Source organism: Coregonus lavaretus (genome assembly GCF_964263955.1).
Source record: "Coregonus lavaretus genome assembly, chromosome: 13".
Lineage (NCBI taxonomy): Eukaryota > Metazoa > Chordata > Actinopteri > Salmoniformes > Salmonidae > Coregonus > Coregonus lavaretus.
The window spans coordinates 39,847,293-39,862,483 of record NC_140000.1 but is presented as its reverse complement, the minus strand read 5'-3'; the positions used below and the strand labels follow the sequence as shown (position 1 = coordinate 39,862,483).

The window sequence follows — 15,191 nt, the reverse complement described above, 5'->3', positions numbered from 1 at the left end:
GGTATGCATGGATAGAGCAGAAAGTGAACGTCCATTAAACCTGCTATATTTTAGAGCGCTTGGAGGAAAGTGATGGGAGGGAAAGAGAGAGTGAGTTAGAGATAAAGTGTGTGTGTGTGGGCGGAGTACCAGAAAGAGTGAAAGAAAGGATAGACATAAAGCTTTTCCAAAGGCCTCCAGTGTGAGTGTATCAGAGGTAGTTGAGTGAAGACATGGAGGGCAGTAGCTAGCTGACCGGAGCAAGCTATATAGCACCTCTCTGAGGAGAGACAGGGCTTTGTAGTGGTGAGAACAGAGAACGGTTGAAGAAAACGATTGATAAAGAAACGTCAACATCAGAGTTTTATAGAATCTTGCTAGACCAGACTCACCCTGGTGAAAAGTAGTGCACTAAATAGGGAATAGGGTAGGGCTGACCCCATTTAGTCGACTGGTCAATTGTTTGATGGATAGGCTGTTGGTCGACCAAAATATTTTTTTGTTGAGCAGTGGCAAATGTATACATGTATGTTATGGCACACCTGTCTGATTCACGCCTGTCTGAGTGGACTAATCCATTGCAGAGGCCGCAGAGATGGCACACCATTATCACCATGTATGTAGTTCTGTCCTTGAGCTGTTCTTGTCTATTAATGTTCTGTATTATGTCATGTTTCATGTTTTGTGTTGACCCCAGGAAGAGTAGCTGCTGCTTTTGCAACAGCTAATGGGGATCCTAATAAAATACCAAAATTCTAAATACCAGTAGTACAGTCGTGGTCAAAGGTTTTGAGAATGACACAAGTATTGGTCTTCACAAAGTTCGCTGCTTCAGTGTTATGCGATATTTTTGTTAGATGTTACTATGGTATACTGAAGTATAATTACAAGCATTCCATAAGTGTCAAAGGTTTTATTGACAATTACATTAAGTTTATGCAAAGAGTCAATATTTGCAATGTTGACCCTTCTTTTTCAAGACCTCTGCAATCTGCCCTGGCATGCTGTCAATTAACTTCTGGGCCACATCCTGACTGATGGCAGCCCATTCTTTCATAATCAATGCTTGGAGTTTGTCAGAATTGGTGGGTTTTTGTTTGTCCACCCACCTCTTGAGGAGCGACCACAAGTTCTCAATGGGATTAAGGTCTGGGGAGTTTCCTGGCCATGGACCCAAAATGTCGATGTTTTGTTCCCCGAGCCACTTAGTTATCACTTTTGCCTTATGGCAAGATGCTCCATCATGCTGGAAAAGGCATTGGTTGTCACCAAACTGTTCTTGGATGGTTGGGAGAAGTTGCTCTCAGAGGATGTGTTGGTACCATTCTTTATTCATGGCTGTGTTCTTAGGCAAAATTGTGAGTGAGCCCACTCCCTTGGCTGAGAAGCAACCTCACACATGAATGGTCTCAGGATGCTTTACTGTTGGCATGACACAGGACTGATGGTAGCGCTCACCTTGTCTTCTCCGGACAAGGTGTTTTCCAGGTGCCCCAAACAATCGGAAGGGGGATTCAGCAGAGAAAATGACTACCCAATCCTCAGCAGTCCAATCCCTGTACCTTTTGCAGAATATCATTCTGTCCCTGATATTTTTCCTGTAGATAAGTGGCTTCTTTGCTGTCCTTCTTGACACCAGGCCATCCTCCAAAAGTATTTGCCTCACTGTGCATGCAGATGCACTCACACCTGCCTGCTGCCATTCCTGAGCAAGCTCTGCACTGGTGGTGCCCCGAGCTGAATCAACTTTAGGAGACGGTCCTGGCGCTTGCTGGACTTTCTTGGGTGCCCTGATGCCTTCTTCACAACAATTGAACCTCTCTCCTTTAAGTTTATTGATGATCCGAAAAATGGTTGATTTAGGTGCAATCTTACTAGCAGCAATATCCTTGCCTGTGAAGCCCTTTTTGTGCAAAGCAATGATGACGGCACGTGTTTCCTTGCAGGTAACCATGGTTAACAGAGGAAGAACAATGATTTCAAGCACCACCCTCCTTTTAAAGCTTCCAGTCTGTTATTCTAACTCAATCAGCATGACAGAGTGATCTCCAGCCTTGTCCTCGTCAACACTCTCACCTATGTTAACGTGAGAATCACTGACATGATGGCAGCTGGTCCTTTTGTGGCTTGGGCTGAAATGCAGTGGAAAGGTTTTTTGGGGATTAAGTTCATTTTCATGGCAAAGAGGGACTTTGCAATTAATTGCAATTCATCTGATCACTCTTCATGACATTCTGGAGTATATGCAAATTGACATCATCAAAACTGAGGCAGCAGACTTTGTGAAAATTAGTATTTGTGTCATTCTCTAAACTTTTGACCACGACTGTACATTTACCATTAATTCCCATAATTTCTAATCTACAATGTTTGTTTGGTTACGGTCATTTCTGTAAATATATTATTATTATTATTATTACAGTCTTACCATTGCATTGTAGGAGTTGTTTGCAGAGCGCACAACCTAGGCTACACTTGTGAGGAAAAGTTTTGGTTTATTTCATTCCATTTACGAGTTGTCAATTTATTAATTGTCTTTTGTTTGGAGCGCTCCTGTCAATCTTGAGTAAGGACACGCACCTGATTACGCATAGAACTAGGCTACCTGGCCTGCGCGCAAATGTAGGCTTATAAATGTACCCGTTTGGGGATCTGATACTATTTCTGATTGTCTTAACTCACCATATCTGTGGAGCTTCTCAAAGTAATTTTTTCTTTGTCTCAAAAAGCAAGTAAACAAAGTCTGTTTTTACATCCATTGAGAATGACAATAGTTCCTCAACGTAGCCTATTTGAAAAATCTTTCCAGCTCTCTCTCTTTCAATAATGTCATGCTCTGATCCGGTGGAAATGTCATAAAGAAGACCTACCTGATTACTTCTTATCTCTTGCAATAATATCCTACAGCTGTGTCTGTCTGTCCAGAGCTCACATATTTTATACAATGTTGCACGTTTGCTAGTGTGAGCTTCAGGTTGGACCCAAGTTAATAGTTGATACAATGTTTGAAGTTCCTTGAAGACAGGCCATGTGTAGCCAATGTGATTTACAGGATATTTATTTTCTACCTGTGGGCTGCAATGTTTTTTGTTGTTGGCTTTAAGTAGGCTATTTTTACATATTGGCAATGGCAATAGAAGTTACTTTTAGATTTGCATCATTTTTATTTAGATTGCATTTTGATTAACCACATTACATTGATTTTGAGATACGAAGACTTTATTATAAATGAAATGAAAATGTGCATATGAAAATCATAACTGGCACGCAGATCCGTAGAAATAGTACGATAACTTGGCACTCCAAATGGAGAAGGTTGCCGACCGCTGGTGTAGCCTATTACTGGCAACATCAGGAGCTTAATGGCAGAATCTGCGAAGGCCAACAGCAGCAGGCAGAGGGAGGAGGAGGAGGGTCGGGTTGGGAACAGTTATTTTTTCTTCTTCTGGTTAGGCTATATTGATCTCTGGCTCCCTCTTTAGTCATTTGTGTGTCTTGATTTTTAATTGCGGTGCTTAATGCTTCAGGCAAAGTATCCTACATTGATTTTATTCAAACATAGGGTGTCTATATATGGAAAATACACGTTTAAAAATTTAGACCAATCGATTGGTTGAAAGAACAGACGACTCTCGGTCGACCAATAGTTTTTGTTGTTGTTGGGGACAGCCCTAAAATAGGGTGCCGTTTGGGACGTAGACCCTCTCTACTGGGTGAACTTCAGGCCTGACATATCCCTATCATGCCTGTAGATGTCTGGAATAAGCAACTATATTTGTGACAGATGCAACAACCTGAGTGTTTAAATTGCGTTGTAATGGCTATGTGACCAGACAGGTGGAAATGGCTCCTGTACACTCTAGCGTCTGTCTGTAACTGCTGGAGCCTGATATGAGTCACAACACATTAACCTAAATGTGTGGAGTTCCAGGCTCAGCCAGGGGCCCTTGCTGTTCCCTGATTCCCAGTAGGAGATCCTGGGCCTGGGTACTCAGGCTACAGCGCTTGGCCCCGCTGGTTTTCCCTCTGGCACTCAGTCAAGCTGAGCCAGTGTTGATTAACTAGGAGTACATGAGGCCCACTGGGAGCAGACCCAGGTTATCTCCCTGACTCTATTAATTTTCATTCTCTCCCTCTCTCTATTACTCTTTTTCTTCTTGGCTCCCTCTCTCCATCCCGCTCTCAACCTCTTTAATTTCCTTGCTTTGCCTGTCTCTCTCCCTCTACCCCATACCCTCTCTCTCTCTCTCTCTCTCTCTCTCTCTCTCTCTCTCTCTCTCTCTCTCTCTCTCTCTCTCTCTCCGTCTCTCTGTTTGCTCTCTGATGTAGAGCTGTCAGCCTGTGTGTTGTGTGTTGTCTCAGTGTTTAACCTTGTAATTACGGGCGCTGCTGTGGGCTAAATTACCTCTGTTACTCAAGGTGTCTGTTGCTGTGGTAGGGCACTGAAGAGAGAGGTAGAGAGGGGGCTGAAGGGAGGGAGAGGGGATGGACGGAGGGAGAGAGGGAGGGAGGGAAGAGAGAGGTGTGTGAAGAGAGGACAGAGGGCACACTAACAAGCTGCTAGAGTACTGCACGGACGGATAGAGGGAGGGAGGGAGGATGAAAGGAGGTAGTGTGAAAAAGCCCAGATGGAAAAGTGACAGGGGGTGGGATGAGATGGATGAATCGGCTGGTAGACACAGAGGGATAAGGGAGCAAAAGAAGTGAGAGGGTGATGAGATGAAGAACAAACATTGAATGCACGTTTGCTCGTGTGCGATAATCACTCGTCGTCATTCAGTCATTATTCTCATTTAGCTACATTTCAGTTAATGAGAGGGCACCATTAATCAATAGACGCCATGTCTGATGAATTATGGTGCATAAAATTACTGGCCAGATGAACCAATGATTGGAGCAGTGCTGGAGAAGTGCATACAGCAGTGTGTGTGTGTGTGTGTGTGTGTGTGTGTGTGTGCGCGCAACCCCATATCCAACCTTGTCCTTTAATGCCCCTACAGCCTGCTGTTTGCTTGGGTTTCTCTACCTCTTCCCCATTTCAGCAGTGTGAGAAAAGAGAGAGAGCAAGGGAGGGAGAGAGTTGGAAGAGAGGGTAGCCGTGCCAGAGCCTGTCACTACTGATGTCTTTATCTCGCTCCAGCGACACAGACGAGTCCACTGTGCACTCGCTGTTGGTCTAGATCAGTGTTTGTGTCTGTGTGAGGTGTAAATATACAGAGAATCTGGCCTCTAGGCACGTTCCGAAATGTAGGACTTTGTTTACACCAGGAAACTAATTAACCATCGATGTACTGTATATTGTATGTAAACACATTCATGAGATAAATAACGTGTGTGTGTGTGTGTGTGTGTGTGTGTGTAGTCCAGAGAAGGCGTTGAAGGACTCTCTGCAGCCCTATGAGGCAGCGTACCTCTCCAAGTCTCTGTCTCGTCTGTTTGACCCCATCAACCTGGTGTTCCCCATGGGGGGACGCAACCCCCCCTCCCACGACGAACTGGACAGCATCATCAAGACCATCACCAGGTACACACCTACACAAACACTGTTCTCTACTCAGACAAAATTCTCTGAAAAAAGCAGAAATATAATTTCTTACATCTGTTGTTCATCTCACTTTTTCCTGATCCTGTTACTTCCGCCGTCCTACATGTGATATTATTATGTGTGTCCTCCACAGTGAGCTGAACGTGGCGTCGGTAGACCCCAGTCTGACTCTGGCCGTGGCCAAGAACGCTGCCAAGACCGTCCAGCTCTTCTGTGTCAAGTCTGAGCAGCTGGTAGGTCACCACAACAACCGTTTGTCCATCAGTCAAACCCTGTTCTGTGGCTAAGTGGCAGCCCTGTATGTCAGTGAGTGTCAGTGGGCGCAAGGAGAGGAGATGAGGGGAGGAGGAGAAGAGAACAGAGGAGAATAGAGGGGGGTAGAATAATACAGACCGGTCAGAGCATGTCTCTCTCAGTCCATTGTCATCAGTGTTGATTCAGAATTTCCCTGCTGTGAATCAATGGTCATCATCAGTGGGCTGCTTGGCTAGTCAGATGAGGAGGGTTACTGAGGAGGCTAGTGGCTGGGTTAGTGACCCATAGGGCTCTGGTCAAAAGTAGTGCACTATGAATTACAGTGAGGTAAAAAAGTATTTGATCCCCTGCTGATTTTGTACGTTTGCCCACTGACAAAGAAATGATCAGTCTATAATTTTAATGGTAGGTTTATTTGAACAGTGAGAGACAGAATAACAACAACAAAATTCAGAAAAACGAATGTCAAAAATGTTAGAAATTGATTTGCATTTTAACGAGGGAAATAAGTATTTGACCCCCTCTCAATCAGAAAGATTTCTGGCTGCCAGGTGTCTTTTATACAGGTAACGAGCTGAGATTAGGAGCACACTCTTAAAGGGAGTGCTCCTAATCTCAGTTTGTTACCTGTATAAAAGACACCTGTCCACAGAAGCAATCAATCAATCAGATTCCAAACTCTCCACCATGGCCAAGACCAAAGAGCTCTCCAAGGATGTCAGGGACAAGATTGTAGATCTACACAAGGCTGGAATGGGCTACAAGACCATCGCCAAGCAGCTTGGTGAGAAGGTGACAACAGTTGGTGCGATTATTCGCAAATGGAAGAAACACAAAATAACTGTCAATCTCCCTCGGCCTGGGGCTCCATGCAAGATCTCACCACGTGGAGTTGCAATGATCATGAGAACGGTGAGGAATCAGCCCAGAACTACACGGGAGGATCTTGTCAATGATCTCAAGGCAGCTGGGACCATAGTCACCAAGAAAACAATTGGTAACACACTACGCCGTGAAGGACTGAAATCCTGCAGTGCCCGCAAGGTCCCCCTGCTCAAGAAAGCACATATACAGGGCCTTCTGAAGTTTGCCAATGAACATCTGAATGATTCAGAGGAGAACTGGGTGAAAGTGTTGTGGTCAGATGAGACCAAAATCGAGCTTTTTGGCGTCAATTCAACTCGCCGTGTTTGGAGGAGGAGGAATGCTGCCTATGACCCCAAGAACACCATCCCCACCGTCAAACATGGAGGTGGAAACATTATGCTTTGGGGTGTTTTTCTGCTAAGGGGACAGGACAACTTCACCGCATCAAAGGGACGATGGACGGAGCCAAATCTTGGGTGAGAACCTCCTTCCCTCAGCCAGGGCATTGAAAATGGGTCGTGGATGGGTATTCCAGCATGACAATGACCCAAAACACACGGCCAAGGCAACAAAGGAGTGGCTCAAGAAGGAGCACATTAAGGTCCTGGAGTGGCCTAGCCAGTCTCCAGACCTTAATCCCATAGAAAATATGTGGAGGGAGCTGAAGGTTAGAGTTGCCAAACGTCAGCCTCGAAACCTTAATGACTTGGAGAAGATCTGCAAAGAGGCGTGGAACAAAATCCCTCCTGAGATGTGTGCAAACCTGGTGGCCAACTACAAGAAACGTCTGACCTCTGTGATTGCCAACAAGGGTTTTGCCACCAAGTACTAAGTCATGTTTTGCAGAGGGGTCAAATACTTATTTCCCTCATTAAAATGCAAATCAATTTATAACATTTTTGACATGCGTTTTCCTGGATTTTGTTGTTATTCTGTCTCTCACTCTTCAAATAAACCTACCATTAAAATTATAGACTGATCATGTCTTCGTCAGTGGGCAAACGTACAAAATCAGCAGGGGATGAAATACTTTTTTCCCTCACTGTATATAGGGAATAGGGTGTCATTTAAGACACAGCCACAGTGTCTGTGAGTCGTTCCTCCTGCCTACTAATGTAGTCTTCAAAAGGTAGACCTGAACATTAACCAATAAAACATTTGTAGAGACAATCAGCACCTGACCACCCTGGCTCTCACCCTTGATTATATAGTGGGCTAGAAGTAAACCCTACAGCCCCAGGAGCTCCCTATCTTCCAGCTCTTACATTTACATTTTAGTCATTTAGCAGACGCTCCTATCCAGAGCGACTTACAGTTAGTGAATACATATTTTTTTATACTGGCCCCCCGTGGGAAACGAACCCACAACCCTGGCGCTGCAAACGCCATGCTCCACCAACTGAGCTACATCCCTGCCGGCCATTCCCTCCCCTACCCTGGACGACGCTGGGCCAATTGTGCGCTCTTCACATATGGGTTGCGTCCCAAATGTCACCCTATTCTTTATACAGTGCACTACTTTTGACCAGACACCTATGGGCGTCCATGGAGTGTTCTCCTTTTCTCGGCTGATCAGCTGTAGACTGTCACCATCAACCCCCTCTGTCTGTAAGTATTGTTAAAACTAGTATCCAGTTCCGGTGGCATTCATTGAAACGCGTGGCCTTTTCGTGGCTTTCTTTAGAAAATTACTATGAATTAACTGAATTAAATCCTAAAACTTGTCAATACTAAACATCATATTAAGGTGTGGGATATTCATTGTGTAACAATAAATAACTAGCGTGTCTATTACGCCTCAGCAGCTAGAATTTGTCCGTCCACAATTCAACTGTGGGAACATGGCGGCTTTCAGCACCAGACAACAGAAAGAGCTGGCTGCTACTATACGAGAGATGGTTCGTGAGGAGATTAGCTCCGCCCTCGATTTACAATTAAAACCGATAAATGAATCATTGGCAGTGCTCACTGCTAAAGTGGATACCTATTAAAATAAAGTGGAACATTTGGAGAATACAGTCAATGCGACAGAGGTGCAACTCCATGACCTGGAAACAGCGTGAGCTAAGTTGGAAAGGATAATCAAACTCCTAAAAGAGAAAACGGAAGCATTCGAAAATCATTACAGTAAATTAAATGTGCGGGTCACAGGACTTGAAACAGGTGTGGAAGCGGGCAACCCAACTTCCTTCATGAGCAATCTTTTCTATGAACTGTTCAGGCAGGAGAAGCTGGGTCCCATATCGCTGATTAACATTGCACACCGCACGGGTAACCTCCACAACCGTTCTCGCTGTATGATTGTACGGCAAATTGTTTGCCTTGCAGCGGAACCCGGGGGTCTGACCTATGCAGGAAAAAGGATCAGCAACTACTTTGAAAAAAAGGTTGATGACATCTTTTACGGAGTCCATTGGTCCCACTCACATAGAACTACCATACACCTTGACCTCTTTCTCCGTTCTCTATCCAGATGAAATCCTGCGACTAGTGATGTCCGGCCTCCCGACAACCTGCCCACTTGACCCCATCCCCTCCTCCCTTCTCCAGACCGTCTCTGGAGACCTTCTCCCATTCCTCACTTCCCTCATCAACTCATCCCTGACCACTGGCTTCAAGATGGCCAGAGCTGCTCCCCGCCTCAAGAAACCAACACTCGACCCCTCTGACTTTAAAAATGACAGACCGGTATCCCTTCTTTCTTTTCTTTCCAAAACAATTGAGCGTGCTGTCTCTGACCAACTCTCTCGTTATCTCACTCAGAATTATATTTTTGACCCTAACCAGTCAGGCTTCAAGGCGGCTCACTCAACTGAGACCGCTGTCCTCTGTGTCACAGAGGTTCTCTGCTCTGCCAAAGCTGACTCTCTCTCCTTTGTTCTCATCCTCCTAGATCTATCCGCTTCCTTTGACACCGTGACCATTCAGATCCCCCTCTCCACCCTCTCAGGGTTGGGCGTCTCAGGCTCTGCACACTCCTGGATTGCATCCTAGCTGGCAGGTCGCTCCTACCAGGTGACGTGGAGAAGATCTGTGTCTGCACCACGTACTCTAACTACTGGTGTCCCCTAGGGCTCGGTTCTAGGCCCTCTCCTCTTTTCTCTTTACACCAAGTCACTCGGTTCTGTCATATCCTCACATGGTCTCTCCTATCATTGCTATGCGGATGACACTCAACTACTCTTCTCCTTCCCCCTTCTGACACCCAGGTGGTGACACGCATCTCTGCGTGCCTGGCAGACATCTCAGCTTGGATGTTGGCCCACCACCTCAAGCTCAACCTCAACAAAATGGAGCTGCTCTTCCTCCCGGGAAAGGCCTGCCCGCTCCAAGATCTCTCCATCACGGTTGACAACGCCACGGTGTCCCCTTCCCAGAGTGCAAAGAACCTTGACGTGACCCTGGACAACACCCTGTCATTCTCTGCAAACATCAAAGCAGTGACTCGCTTCTGCAGGTTCATGCTCTACAACATCCGTAGAGAACGACCTTTCCTCACACAGGAAACGGTGCAGGTCCTAATCCAGGCACTTGTCATCTCCCGTCTAGACAACTGCAACTCTTTGTTGGCTGGGCTCCCCGCTTGTGCCATAAACAGAATGCCGCAGCCTGCCTGGTGTTCAACCTTCCTAAGTTCTCCCATATCACCCCGCTCCTCCGCACACTCTACTGCCTTCCAGTCGAAGCTCGCATCATCTTCAAGGCGCTGGTGCTTGGGGAACTGTACCTCCTTACCTTCAGGCGATGCTCAAACCCTACATCCCAACCCGAGCACTCTGATCCACCACCTTTAGTCTCTTGGCCCTCACACCCCTACGGGAGGGCAGCTTCCGCTCAGCCCAGTCAAAGCTCTTCTCTGTCCTGGCACCCCACTGGTGTAACAAGATTCCCCCTAACGAAGTAGATGGCGAAGTAGTGCAGTCCTGTTTCTGTCGTGTGTCTGTAAATAGCCTGTAAATACCCTGTTTTTTTGTATTTTTCGTACATATTTCCCTATCAGACTTTTCATCCTTCTACAAAATATACTTTCCTGCAACCCGCCTCACTCAATGTGGAACGGATTCTATTATTGACTTACCTTTTATCTAGAATCTAGAATCTCCAGTTGAAACTAGCTAGCCAGCTAACTAGCTACTTGCTATTAGCCACAGCTAGCGGTGTTTCACCCAGATCATTGGATTTTTTCCGCGGGATTAATTTTAATCACTGGACATTGATCACCGGATATTCGGCCAGTCTGCACAGCGCGTTATCGACCCAGAACATATCAGTTTTTCCGCCGGAATCACTGATTCACTGGACCTTTAACTCCGGATTCATCGCTACCAGCTGGCTACAACAAAACGGACGCTGTGGTCTGGCTAATCATCCCGAGCTAGGCCCATCTCCCGGCTATCTACCTCTCTATCAACCGGACGGGACCACCTAGTGTTGACACGGAGCCCCGCCGATCCTACACGACTGGTCTGCCGACGAAATCGTCTGATGTGGTTACGACGTTAACCACGAAGATTCCATCCATCTGCTAGCCCTGGCCCGTTAGCACACGTTATCCGTGGCCTCTTACTCACTAAACTGAACTAGCTACTGAACTAGCTACTTGCTATTAGCCACAGCTAGCGGTGTTTCACCCAGAATATTGGATTTTTTTCCGCGGGATAAATTTTTAATCACTGGACATTGATCACTGGATATTCGGCCAGTCTGCACAGCGCGTTATCGACCCAGAACATATCAGTTTTTCCGCCGGAATCACTGAATCACTGGACCTTTAACTCCGGATTCATCGCTACCAGCTGGCTACAACAAAACGGACGTAGCACACGCTAGCCGTGGCCTCTTACTCACTAGCGCTTCACCACCGGACCTTATGATAACTCAGCTATACAGCTGATATCTGCTAGACTGTTCCTTTTTACGGTACTACATCCTGTTTATGTTTAGCCTCAGCCCAAACATGGTTAGTTTATTGTTGTTTCGGTTATTTCTAATTGTACTATATCACTGTAGACCCCCCAGCCTAGCTAAACCTGCCTTAGTTAGCTCCTTTGTCCCTCCCCCCATACACTCAGAGACCGACTCAATTGACGCTTAGGTTTACCTCCACTTTACTCATATCCTTCCATATCCTTGTCTGTACATAATGCCCTGAATCTTTTCTATAACACCCGGAAATCTGCCCCCTTTATTCTATGTACCCAACGCACTAGAAGACCAGTTCTTAAAGCCTTTAGCCGTATCCTTATTCTAGTCCTCCTCTGTTCCTCTGGTGATGTAGAGGCTAACCCAGGCCCTGTAGCCCCCAGTATCACTCCTACTCCCCAGGAGCTATCATTTGATGACTTCTGTAATCGCAAAAGTCTTGGTTTCTTGCACATAAATATCAGAAGTCTACTTCCTAAGTTTGAGTTATTCACTGCATTAGCACACTCTGCCAACCCTGATGTTCTAGCAGTGTCTGAATCCTGGCTCAGGAAGGCCACCAAAAATTCTGAAATTTCCATTCCCAACTATAACATTTTCCGTCTAGATAGAACTGCCAAAGGGGGTGGAGTTGCAATCTACTGTAGAGATAGCCTGCAGAGCTCTATCATACTATCCAGGTCTGTGCCCAAACAGTTTGAGCTTCTACTTCTAAAAATCCACCTTTCCAGAAATAAGTCTCTCACTGTTGCCGCTTGCTACAGACCCCCCTCAGCCCCCAGCTGTGCCCTGGACACCATATGTGAATTGATTGCCCCCCATTTATCCTCTGAGTTTGTACTGCTTGGTGACCTAAATTGGGATATGCTTAATACCCCAGCCATCCTACAATCCAAGCTAGATGCCCTCAACCTCACGCAAATTATCAACGAACCTACCAGGTACAACCCTAAATCCTTAAACATGGGTACCCTCATAGATATCATCCTGACTAACATACCCTCTAAATACACCTCAGCTGTCTTCAACCAGGATCTCAGCGATCACTGCCTTATTGCATGCGTCCGTAACGGGTCCGCGGTCAAACGACCACCCCTCATCACTGTCAAACGCTCCCTAAAACACTTTAGCGAGGAGGCCTTCCTAATTGACCTGGCCCAGGTATCCTGGATGGATATAGATCTCATTCCGTCAGTAGAGGATGCCTGGTTGTTCCTTAAAAGTAATTTCCTCTCAATCTTAAATAAACATGCCCCATTCAAAAAATACAGAACTAAGAACCGATATAGCCCCTGGTTCTCCTCAGACTTGACTGCCCTTGACCAGCACAAAAACATCCTGTGGCGTACAGCATTAGCATCAAATAGCCCCCGCGATATGCAACTTTTCAGGGAAGTTAGGAACCAATATACACAAGCAGTCAGGAAAGCAAAGGCTAACTTTTTCAAACAGAAATTTGCATCCTGTAGCACTAACTCCAAAAAGTTTTGGGACACTGTAAAGTCCATGGAGAATAAGATTATTTCCTCCCAGCTGCCCACTGCACTGAGGCTAGGAAACACTATCACCACCGATAAATCTACAATAATCGAGAATTTCAACAAGCATTTTGCTACAGCTGGCCATGCTTTCCATCTGGCTACCACTAACCCGGCCACCAACTCTGCACCCTCTGCTGCAACTTGCCCATGCCCCCCCCGCTTCTCCTTCACACAAATTCAGACAGCTGATGTTTTGAAAGCGCTGCAAAATCTAGACCCCTACAAATCAGCTGGGCTAGACAATCTGGACCCTTTCTTTCTAAAACTAGCCGCCGAAATTGTCGCAACCCCTATTACTAGTCTGTTCAACCTCTCTTTCATAACGTCTGAGATCCCCAGAGATTGGAAAGCTGCCGCGGTCATCCCCCTCTTCAAAGGGGGTGACACTCTAGATCCAAACTGCTACAGACCTATATCCATCCTGCCCTGCCTTTCGAAAGTATTCGAAAGCCAAGTTAACAAACAGATCATCGACCATTTCGAATACCACCGTACCTTCTCCGCTATGCAATCCGGTTTCCGAGCTGGTCACGGGTGCACTTCAGCCACGCTCAAGGTCCTAAACGATATTATAACCACGATTGATAATAGACAGTACTGTGCAGCCGTCTTCATCGACCTGGCCAAGGCTTTCGACTCTGTCAACCACCGCATTCTTATTGGCAGACTAAATAGCCTTGGTTTCTCAAATGACTGCCTCGCCTGGTTCACCAACTACTTCTCAGATAGAGTTCAGTGTGTCAAATCGGAGGGCCTGTTGTCTGGACCTATGGCAGTCTCTATGGGGGTGCCACAGGGTTCAATTCTTGGGCCGACACTTTTCTCCGTGTATATCAATGATGTCGCTCTTGCTGCTGGTGACTCTCAGATCCACCTCTACGCAGACGACACCATTTTGTATACATCTGGCCCTTCATTGGACACTGTGTTAACAAACCTCCAAACGAGCTTCAATGCCATACAACAATCCTTCAGTAGCCTTCAACTGCTCTTAAACACTAGTAAAACTAAATGCATGCTTTTCAATCGAACGCTGCTAGCACCCGCCCACCCGACTAGAATCACCACTCTCGACGGGTCTGACCTAGAGTATGTGGACAACTACAAATATCTAGGTGTCTGGTTAGACTGTAAACTCAACTTCCAGACTCACATAAAGAATCTCCAATCCAAAGTTAAATCTAGAATCGGCTTCCTATTTCGCAACAAAGCCTCCTTCACTCATGCTGCCAAACATGCCCTCGTAAAACTGACTATCCTACCGATCCTTGACTTCGGCGATGTCATTTACAAAATAGCCTCCAACACTCTACTCAGCAAATTGGATGTAGTCTATCACAGTGCCATCCGTTTTGTCTCCAAAGCCCCATACACTACCCACCACTGTGACCTGTATGCTCTTGTTGGCTGGTCCTCACTACATGTCCGTCGTCAAACCCACTGGCTCCAGGCCATCTATAAATCACTGCTAGGCAAATCCCCGCCTTATCTTAGCTCATTGGTCACCATAGCAGCACCCACCCGTAGTCTGCGCTCCAGCAGGTATATCTCACTGGTCATTCCCAAAGCCAACACCTCCTTTGGCCGCCATTCCTTCCAGTTCTCTGCTGCCAATGACTGGAACGAATTGCAAAAATCTCTGAAGCTGGAGACTCTTATCTCCCTCAATAACTTTAAGCATCAGTTGTCAGAGCACCTTACCGATCACTGCACCTGTACACAGCCCATCTGAAATTAGCCCACCCAACTACCTCATCCCTATATTGTTATTTATTTTGCTCTTTTGCACCCCAGTATCTCTATTTGCACATCATCTCTTGCACATCTAGCATTCCAGTGTTAATACTATTGTAATTATTCTGCACTATAGCCTATTTATTGCCTTACCTCCATAACTTGCTACATTTGCACACACTGTATATATATTTTCTGTTGTATTTCTGACTTTGTTTTTTTTACCCCATATGTAACTCTGTGTTGTTTTTATTGCACTACTTTGCTTTATCTTGGCCAGGTCGCAGTTGTAAATGAGAACCTGTTCTCAACTGGCTTACCTGGTTAAATAAAGGTGAAAAAAAAAA

At 45.9% G+C, this 15,191-nt stretch overlaps 1 protein-coding gene across 1 annotated transcript in view; it reads left to right on the top strand.

Moving 5' to 3' along the window:
- LOC311140714 (conserved oligomeric Golgi complex subunit 5-like) overlaps window positions 1–15,191 on the top strand; it is an 89,189-nt gene that overhangs the window by 61,876 nt on the left and 12,122 nt on the right. Inside the window, 2 exon segments of the mRNA XM_084175899.1 lie at window positions 5,342–5,503; window positions 5,658–5,757. Of these exon segments, the coding sequence (XP_084032025.1) occupies window positions 5,342–5,503; window positions 5,658–5,757 (262 nt within the window).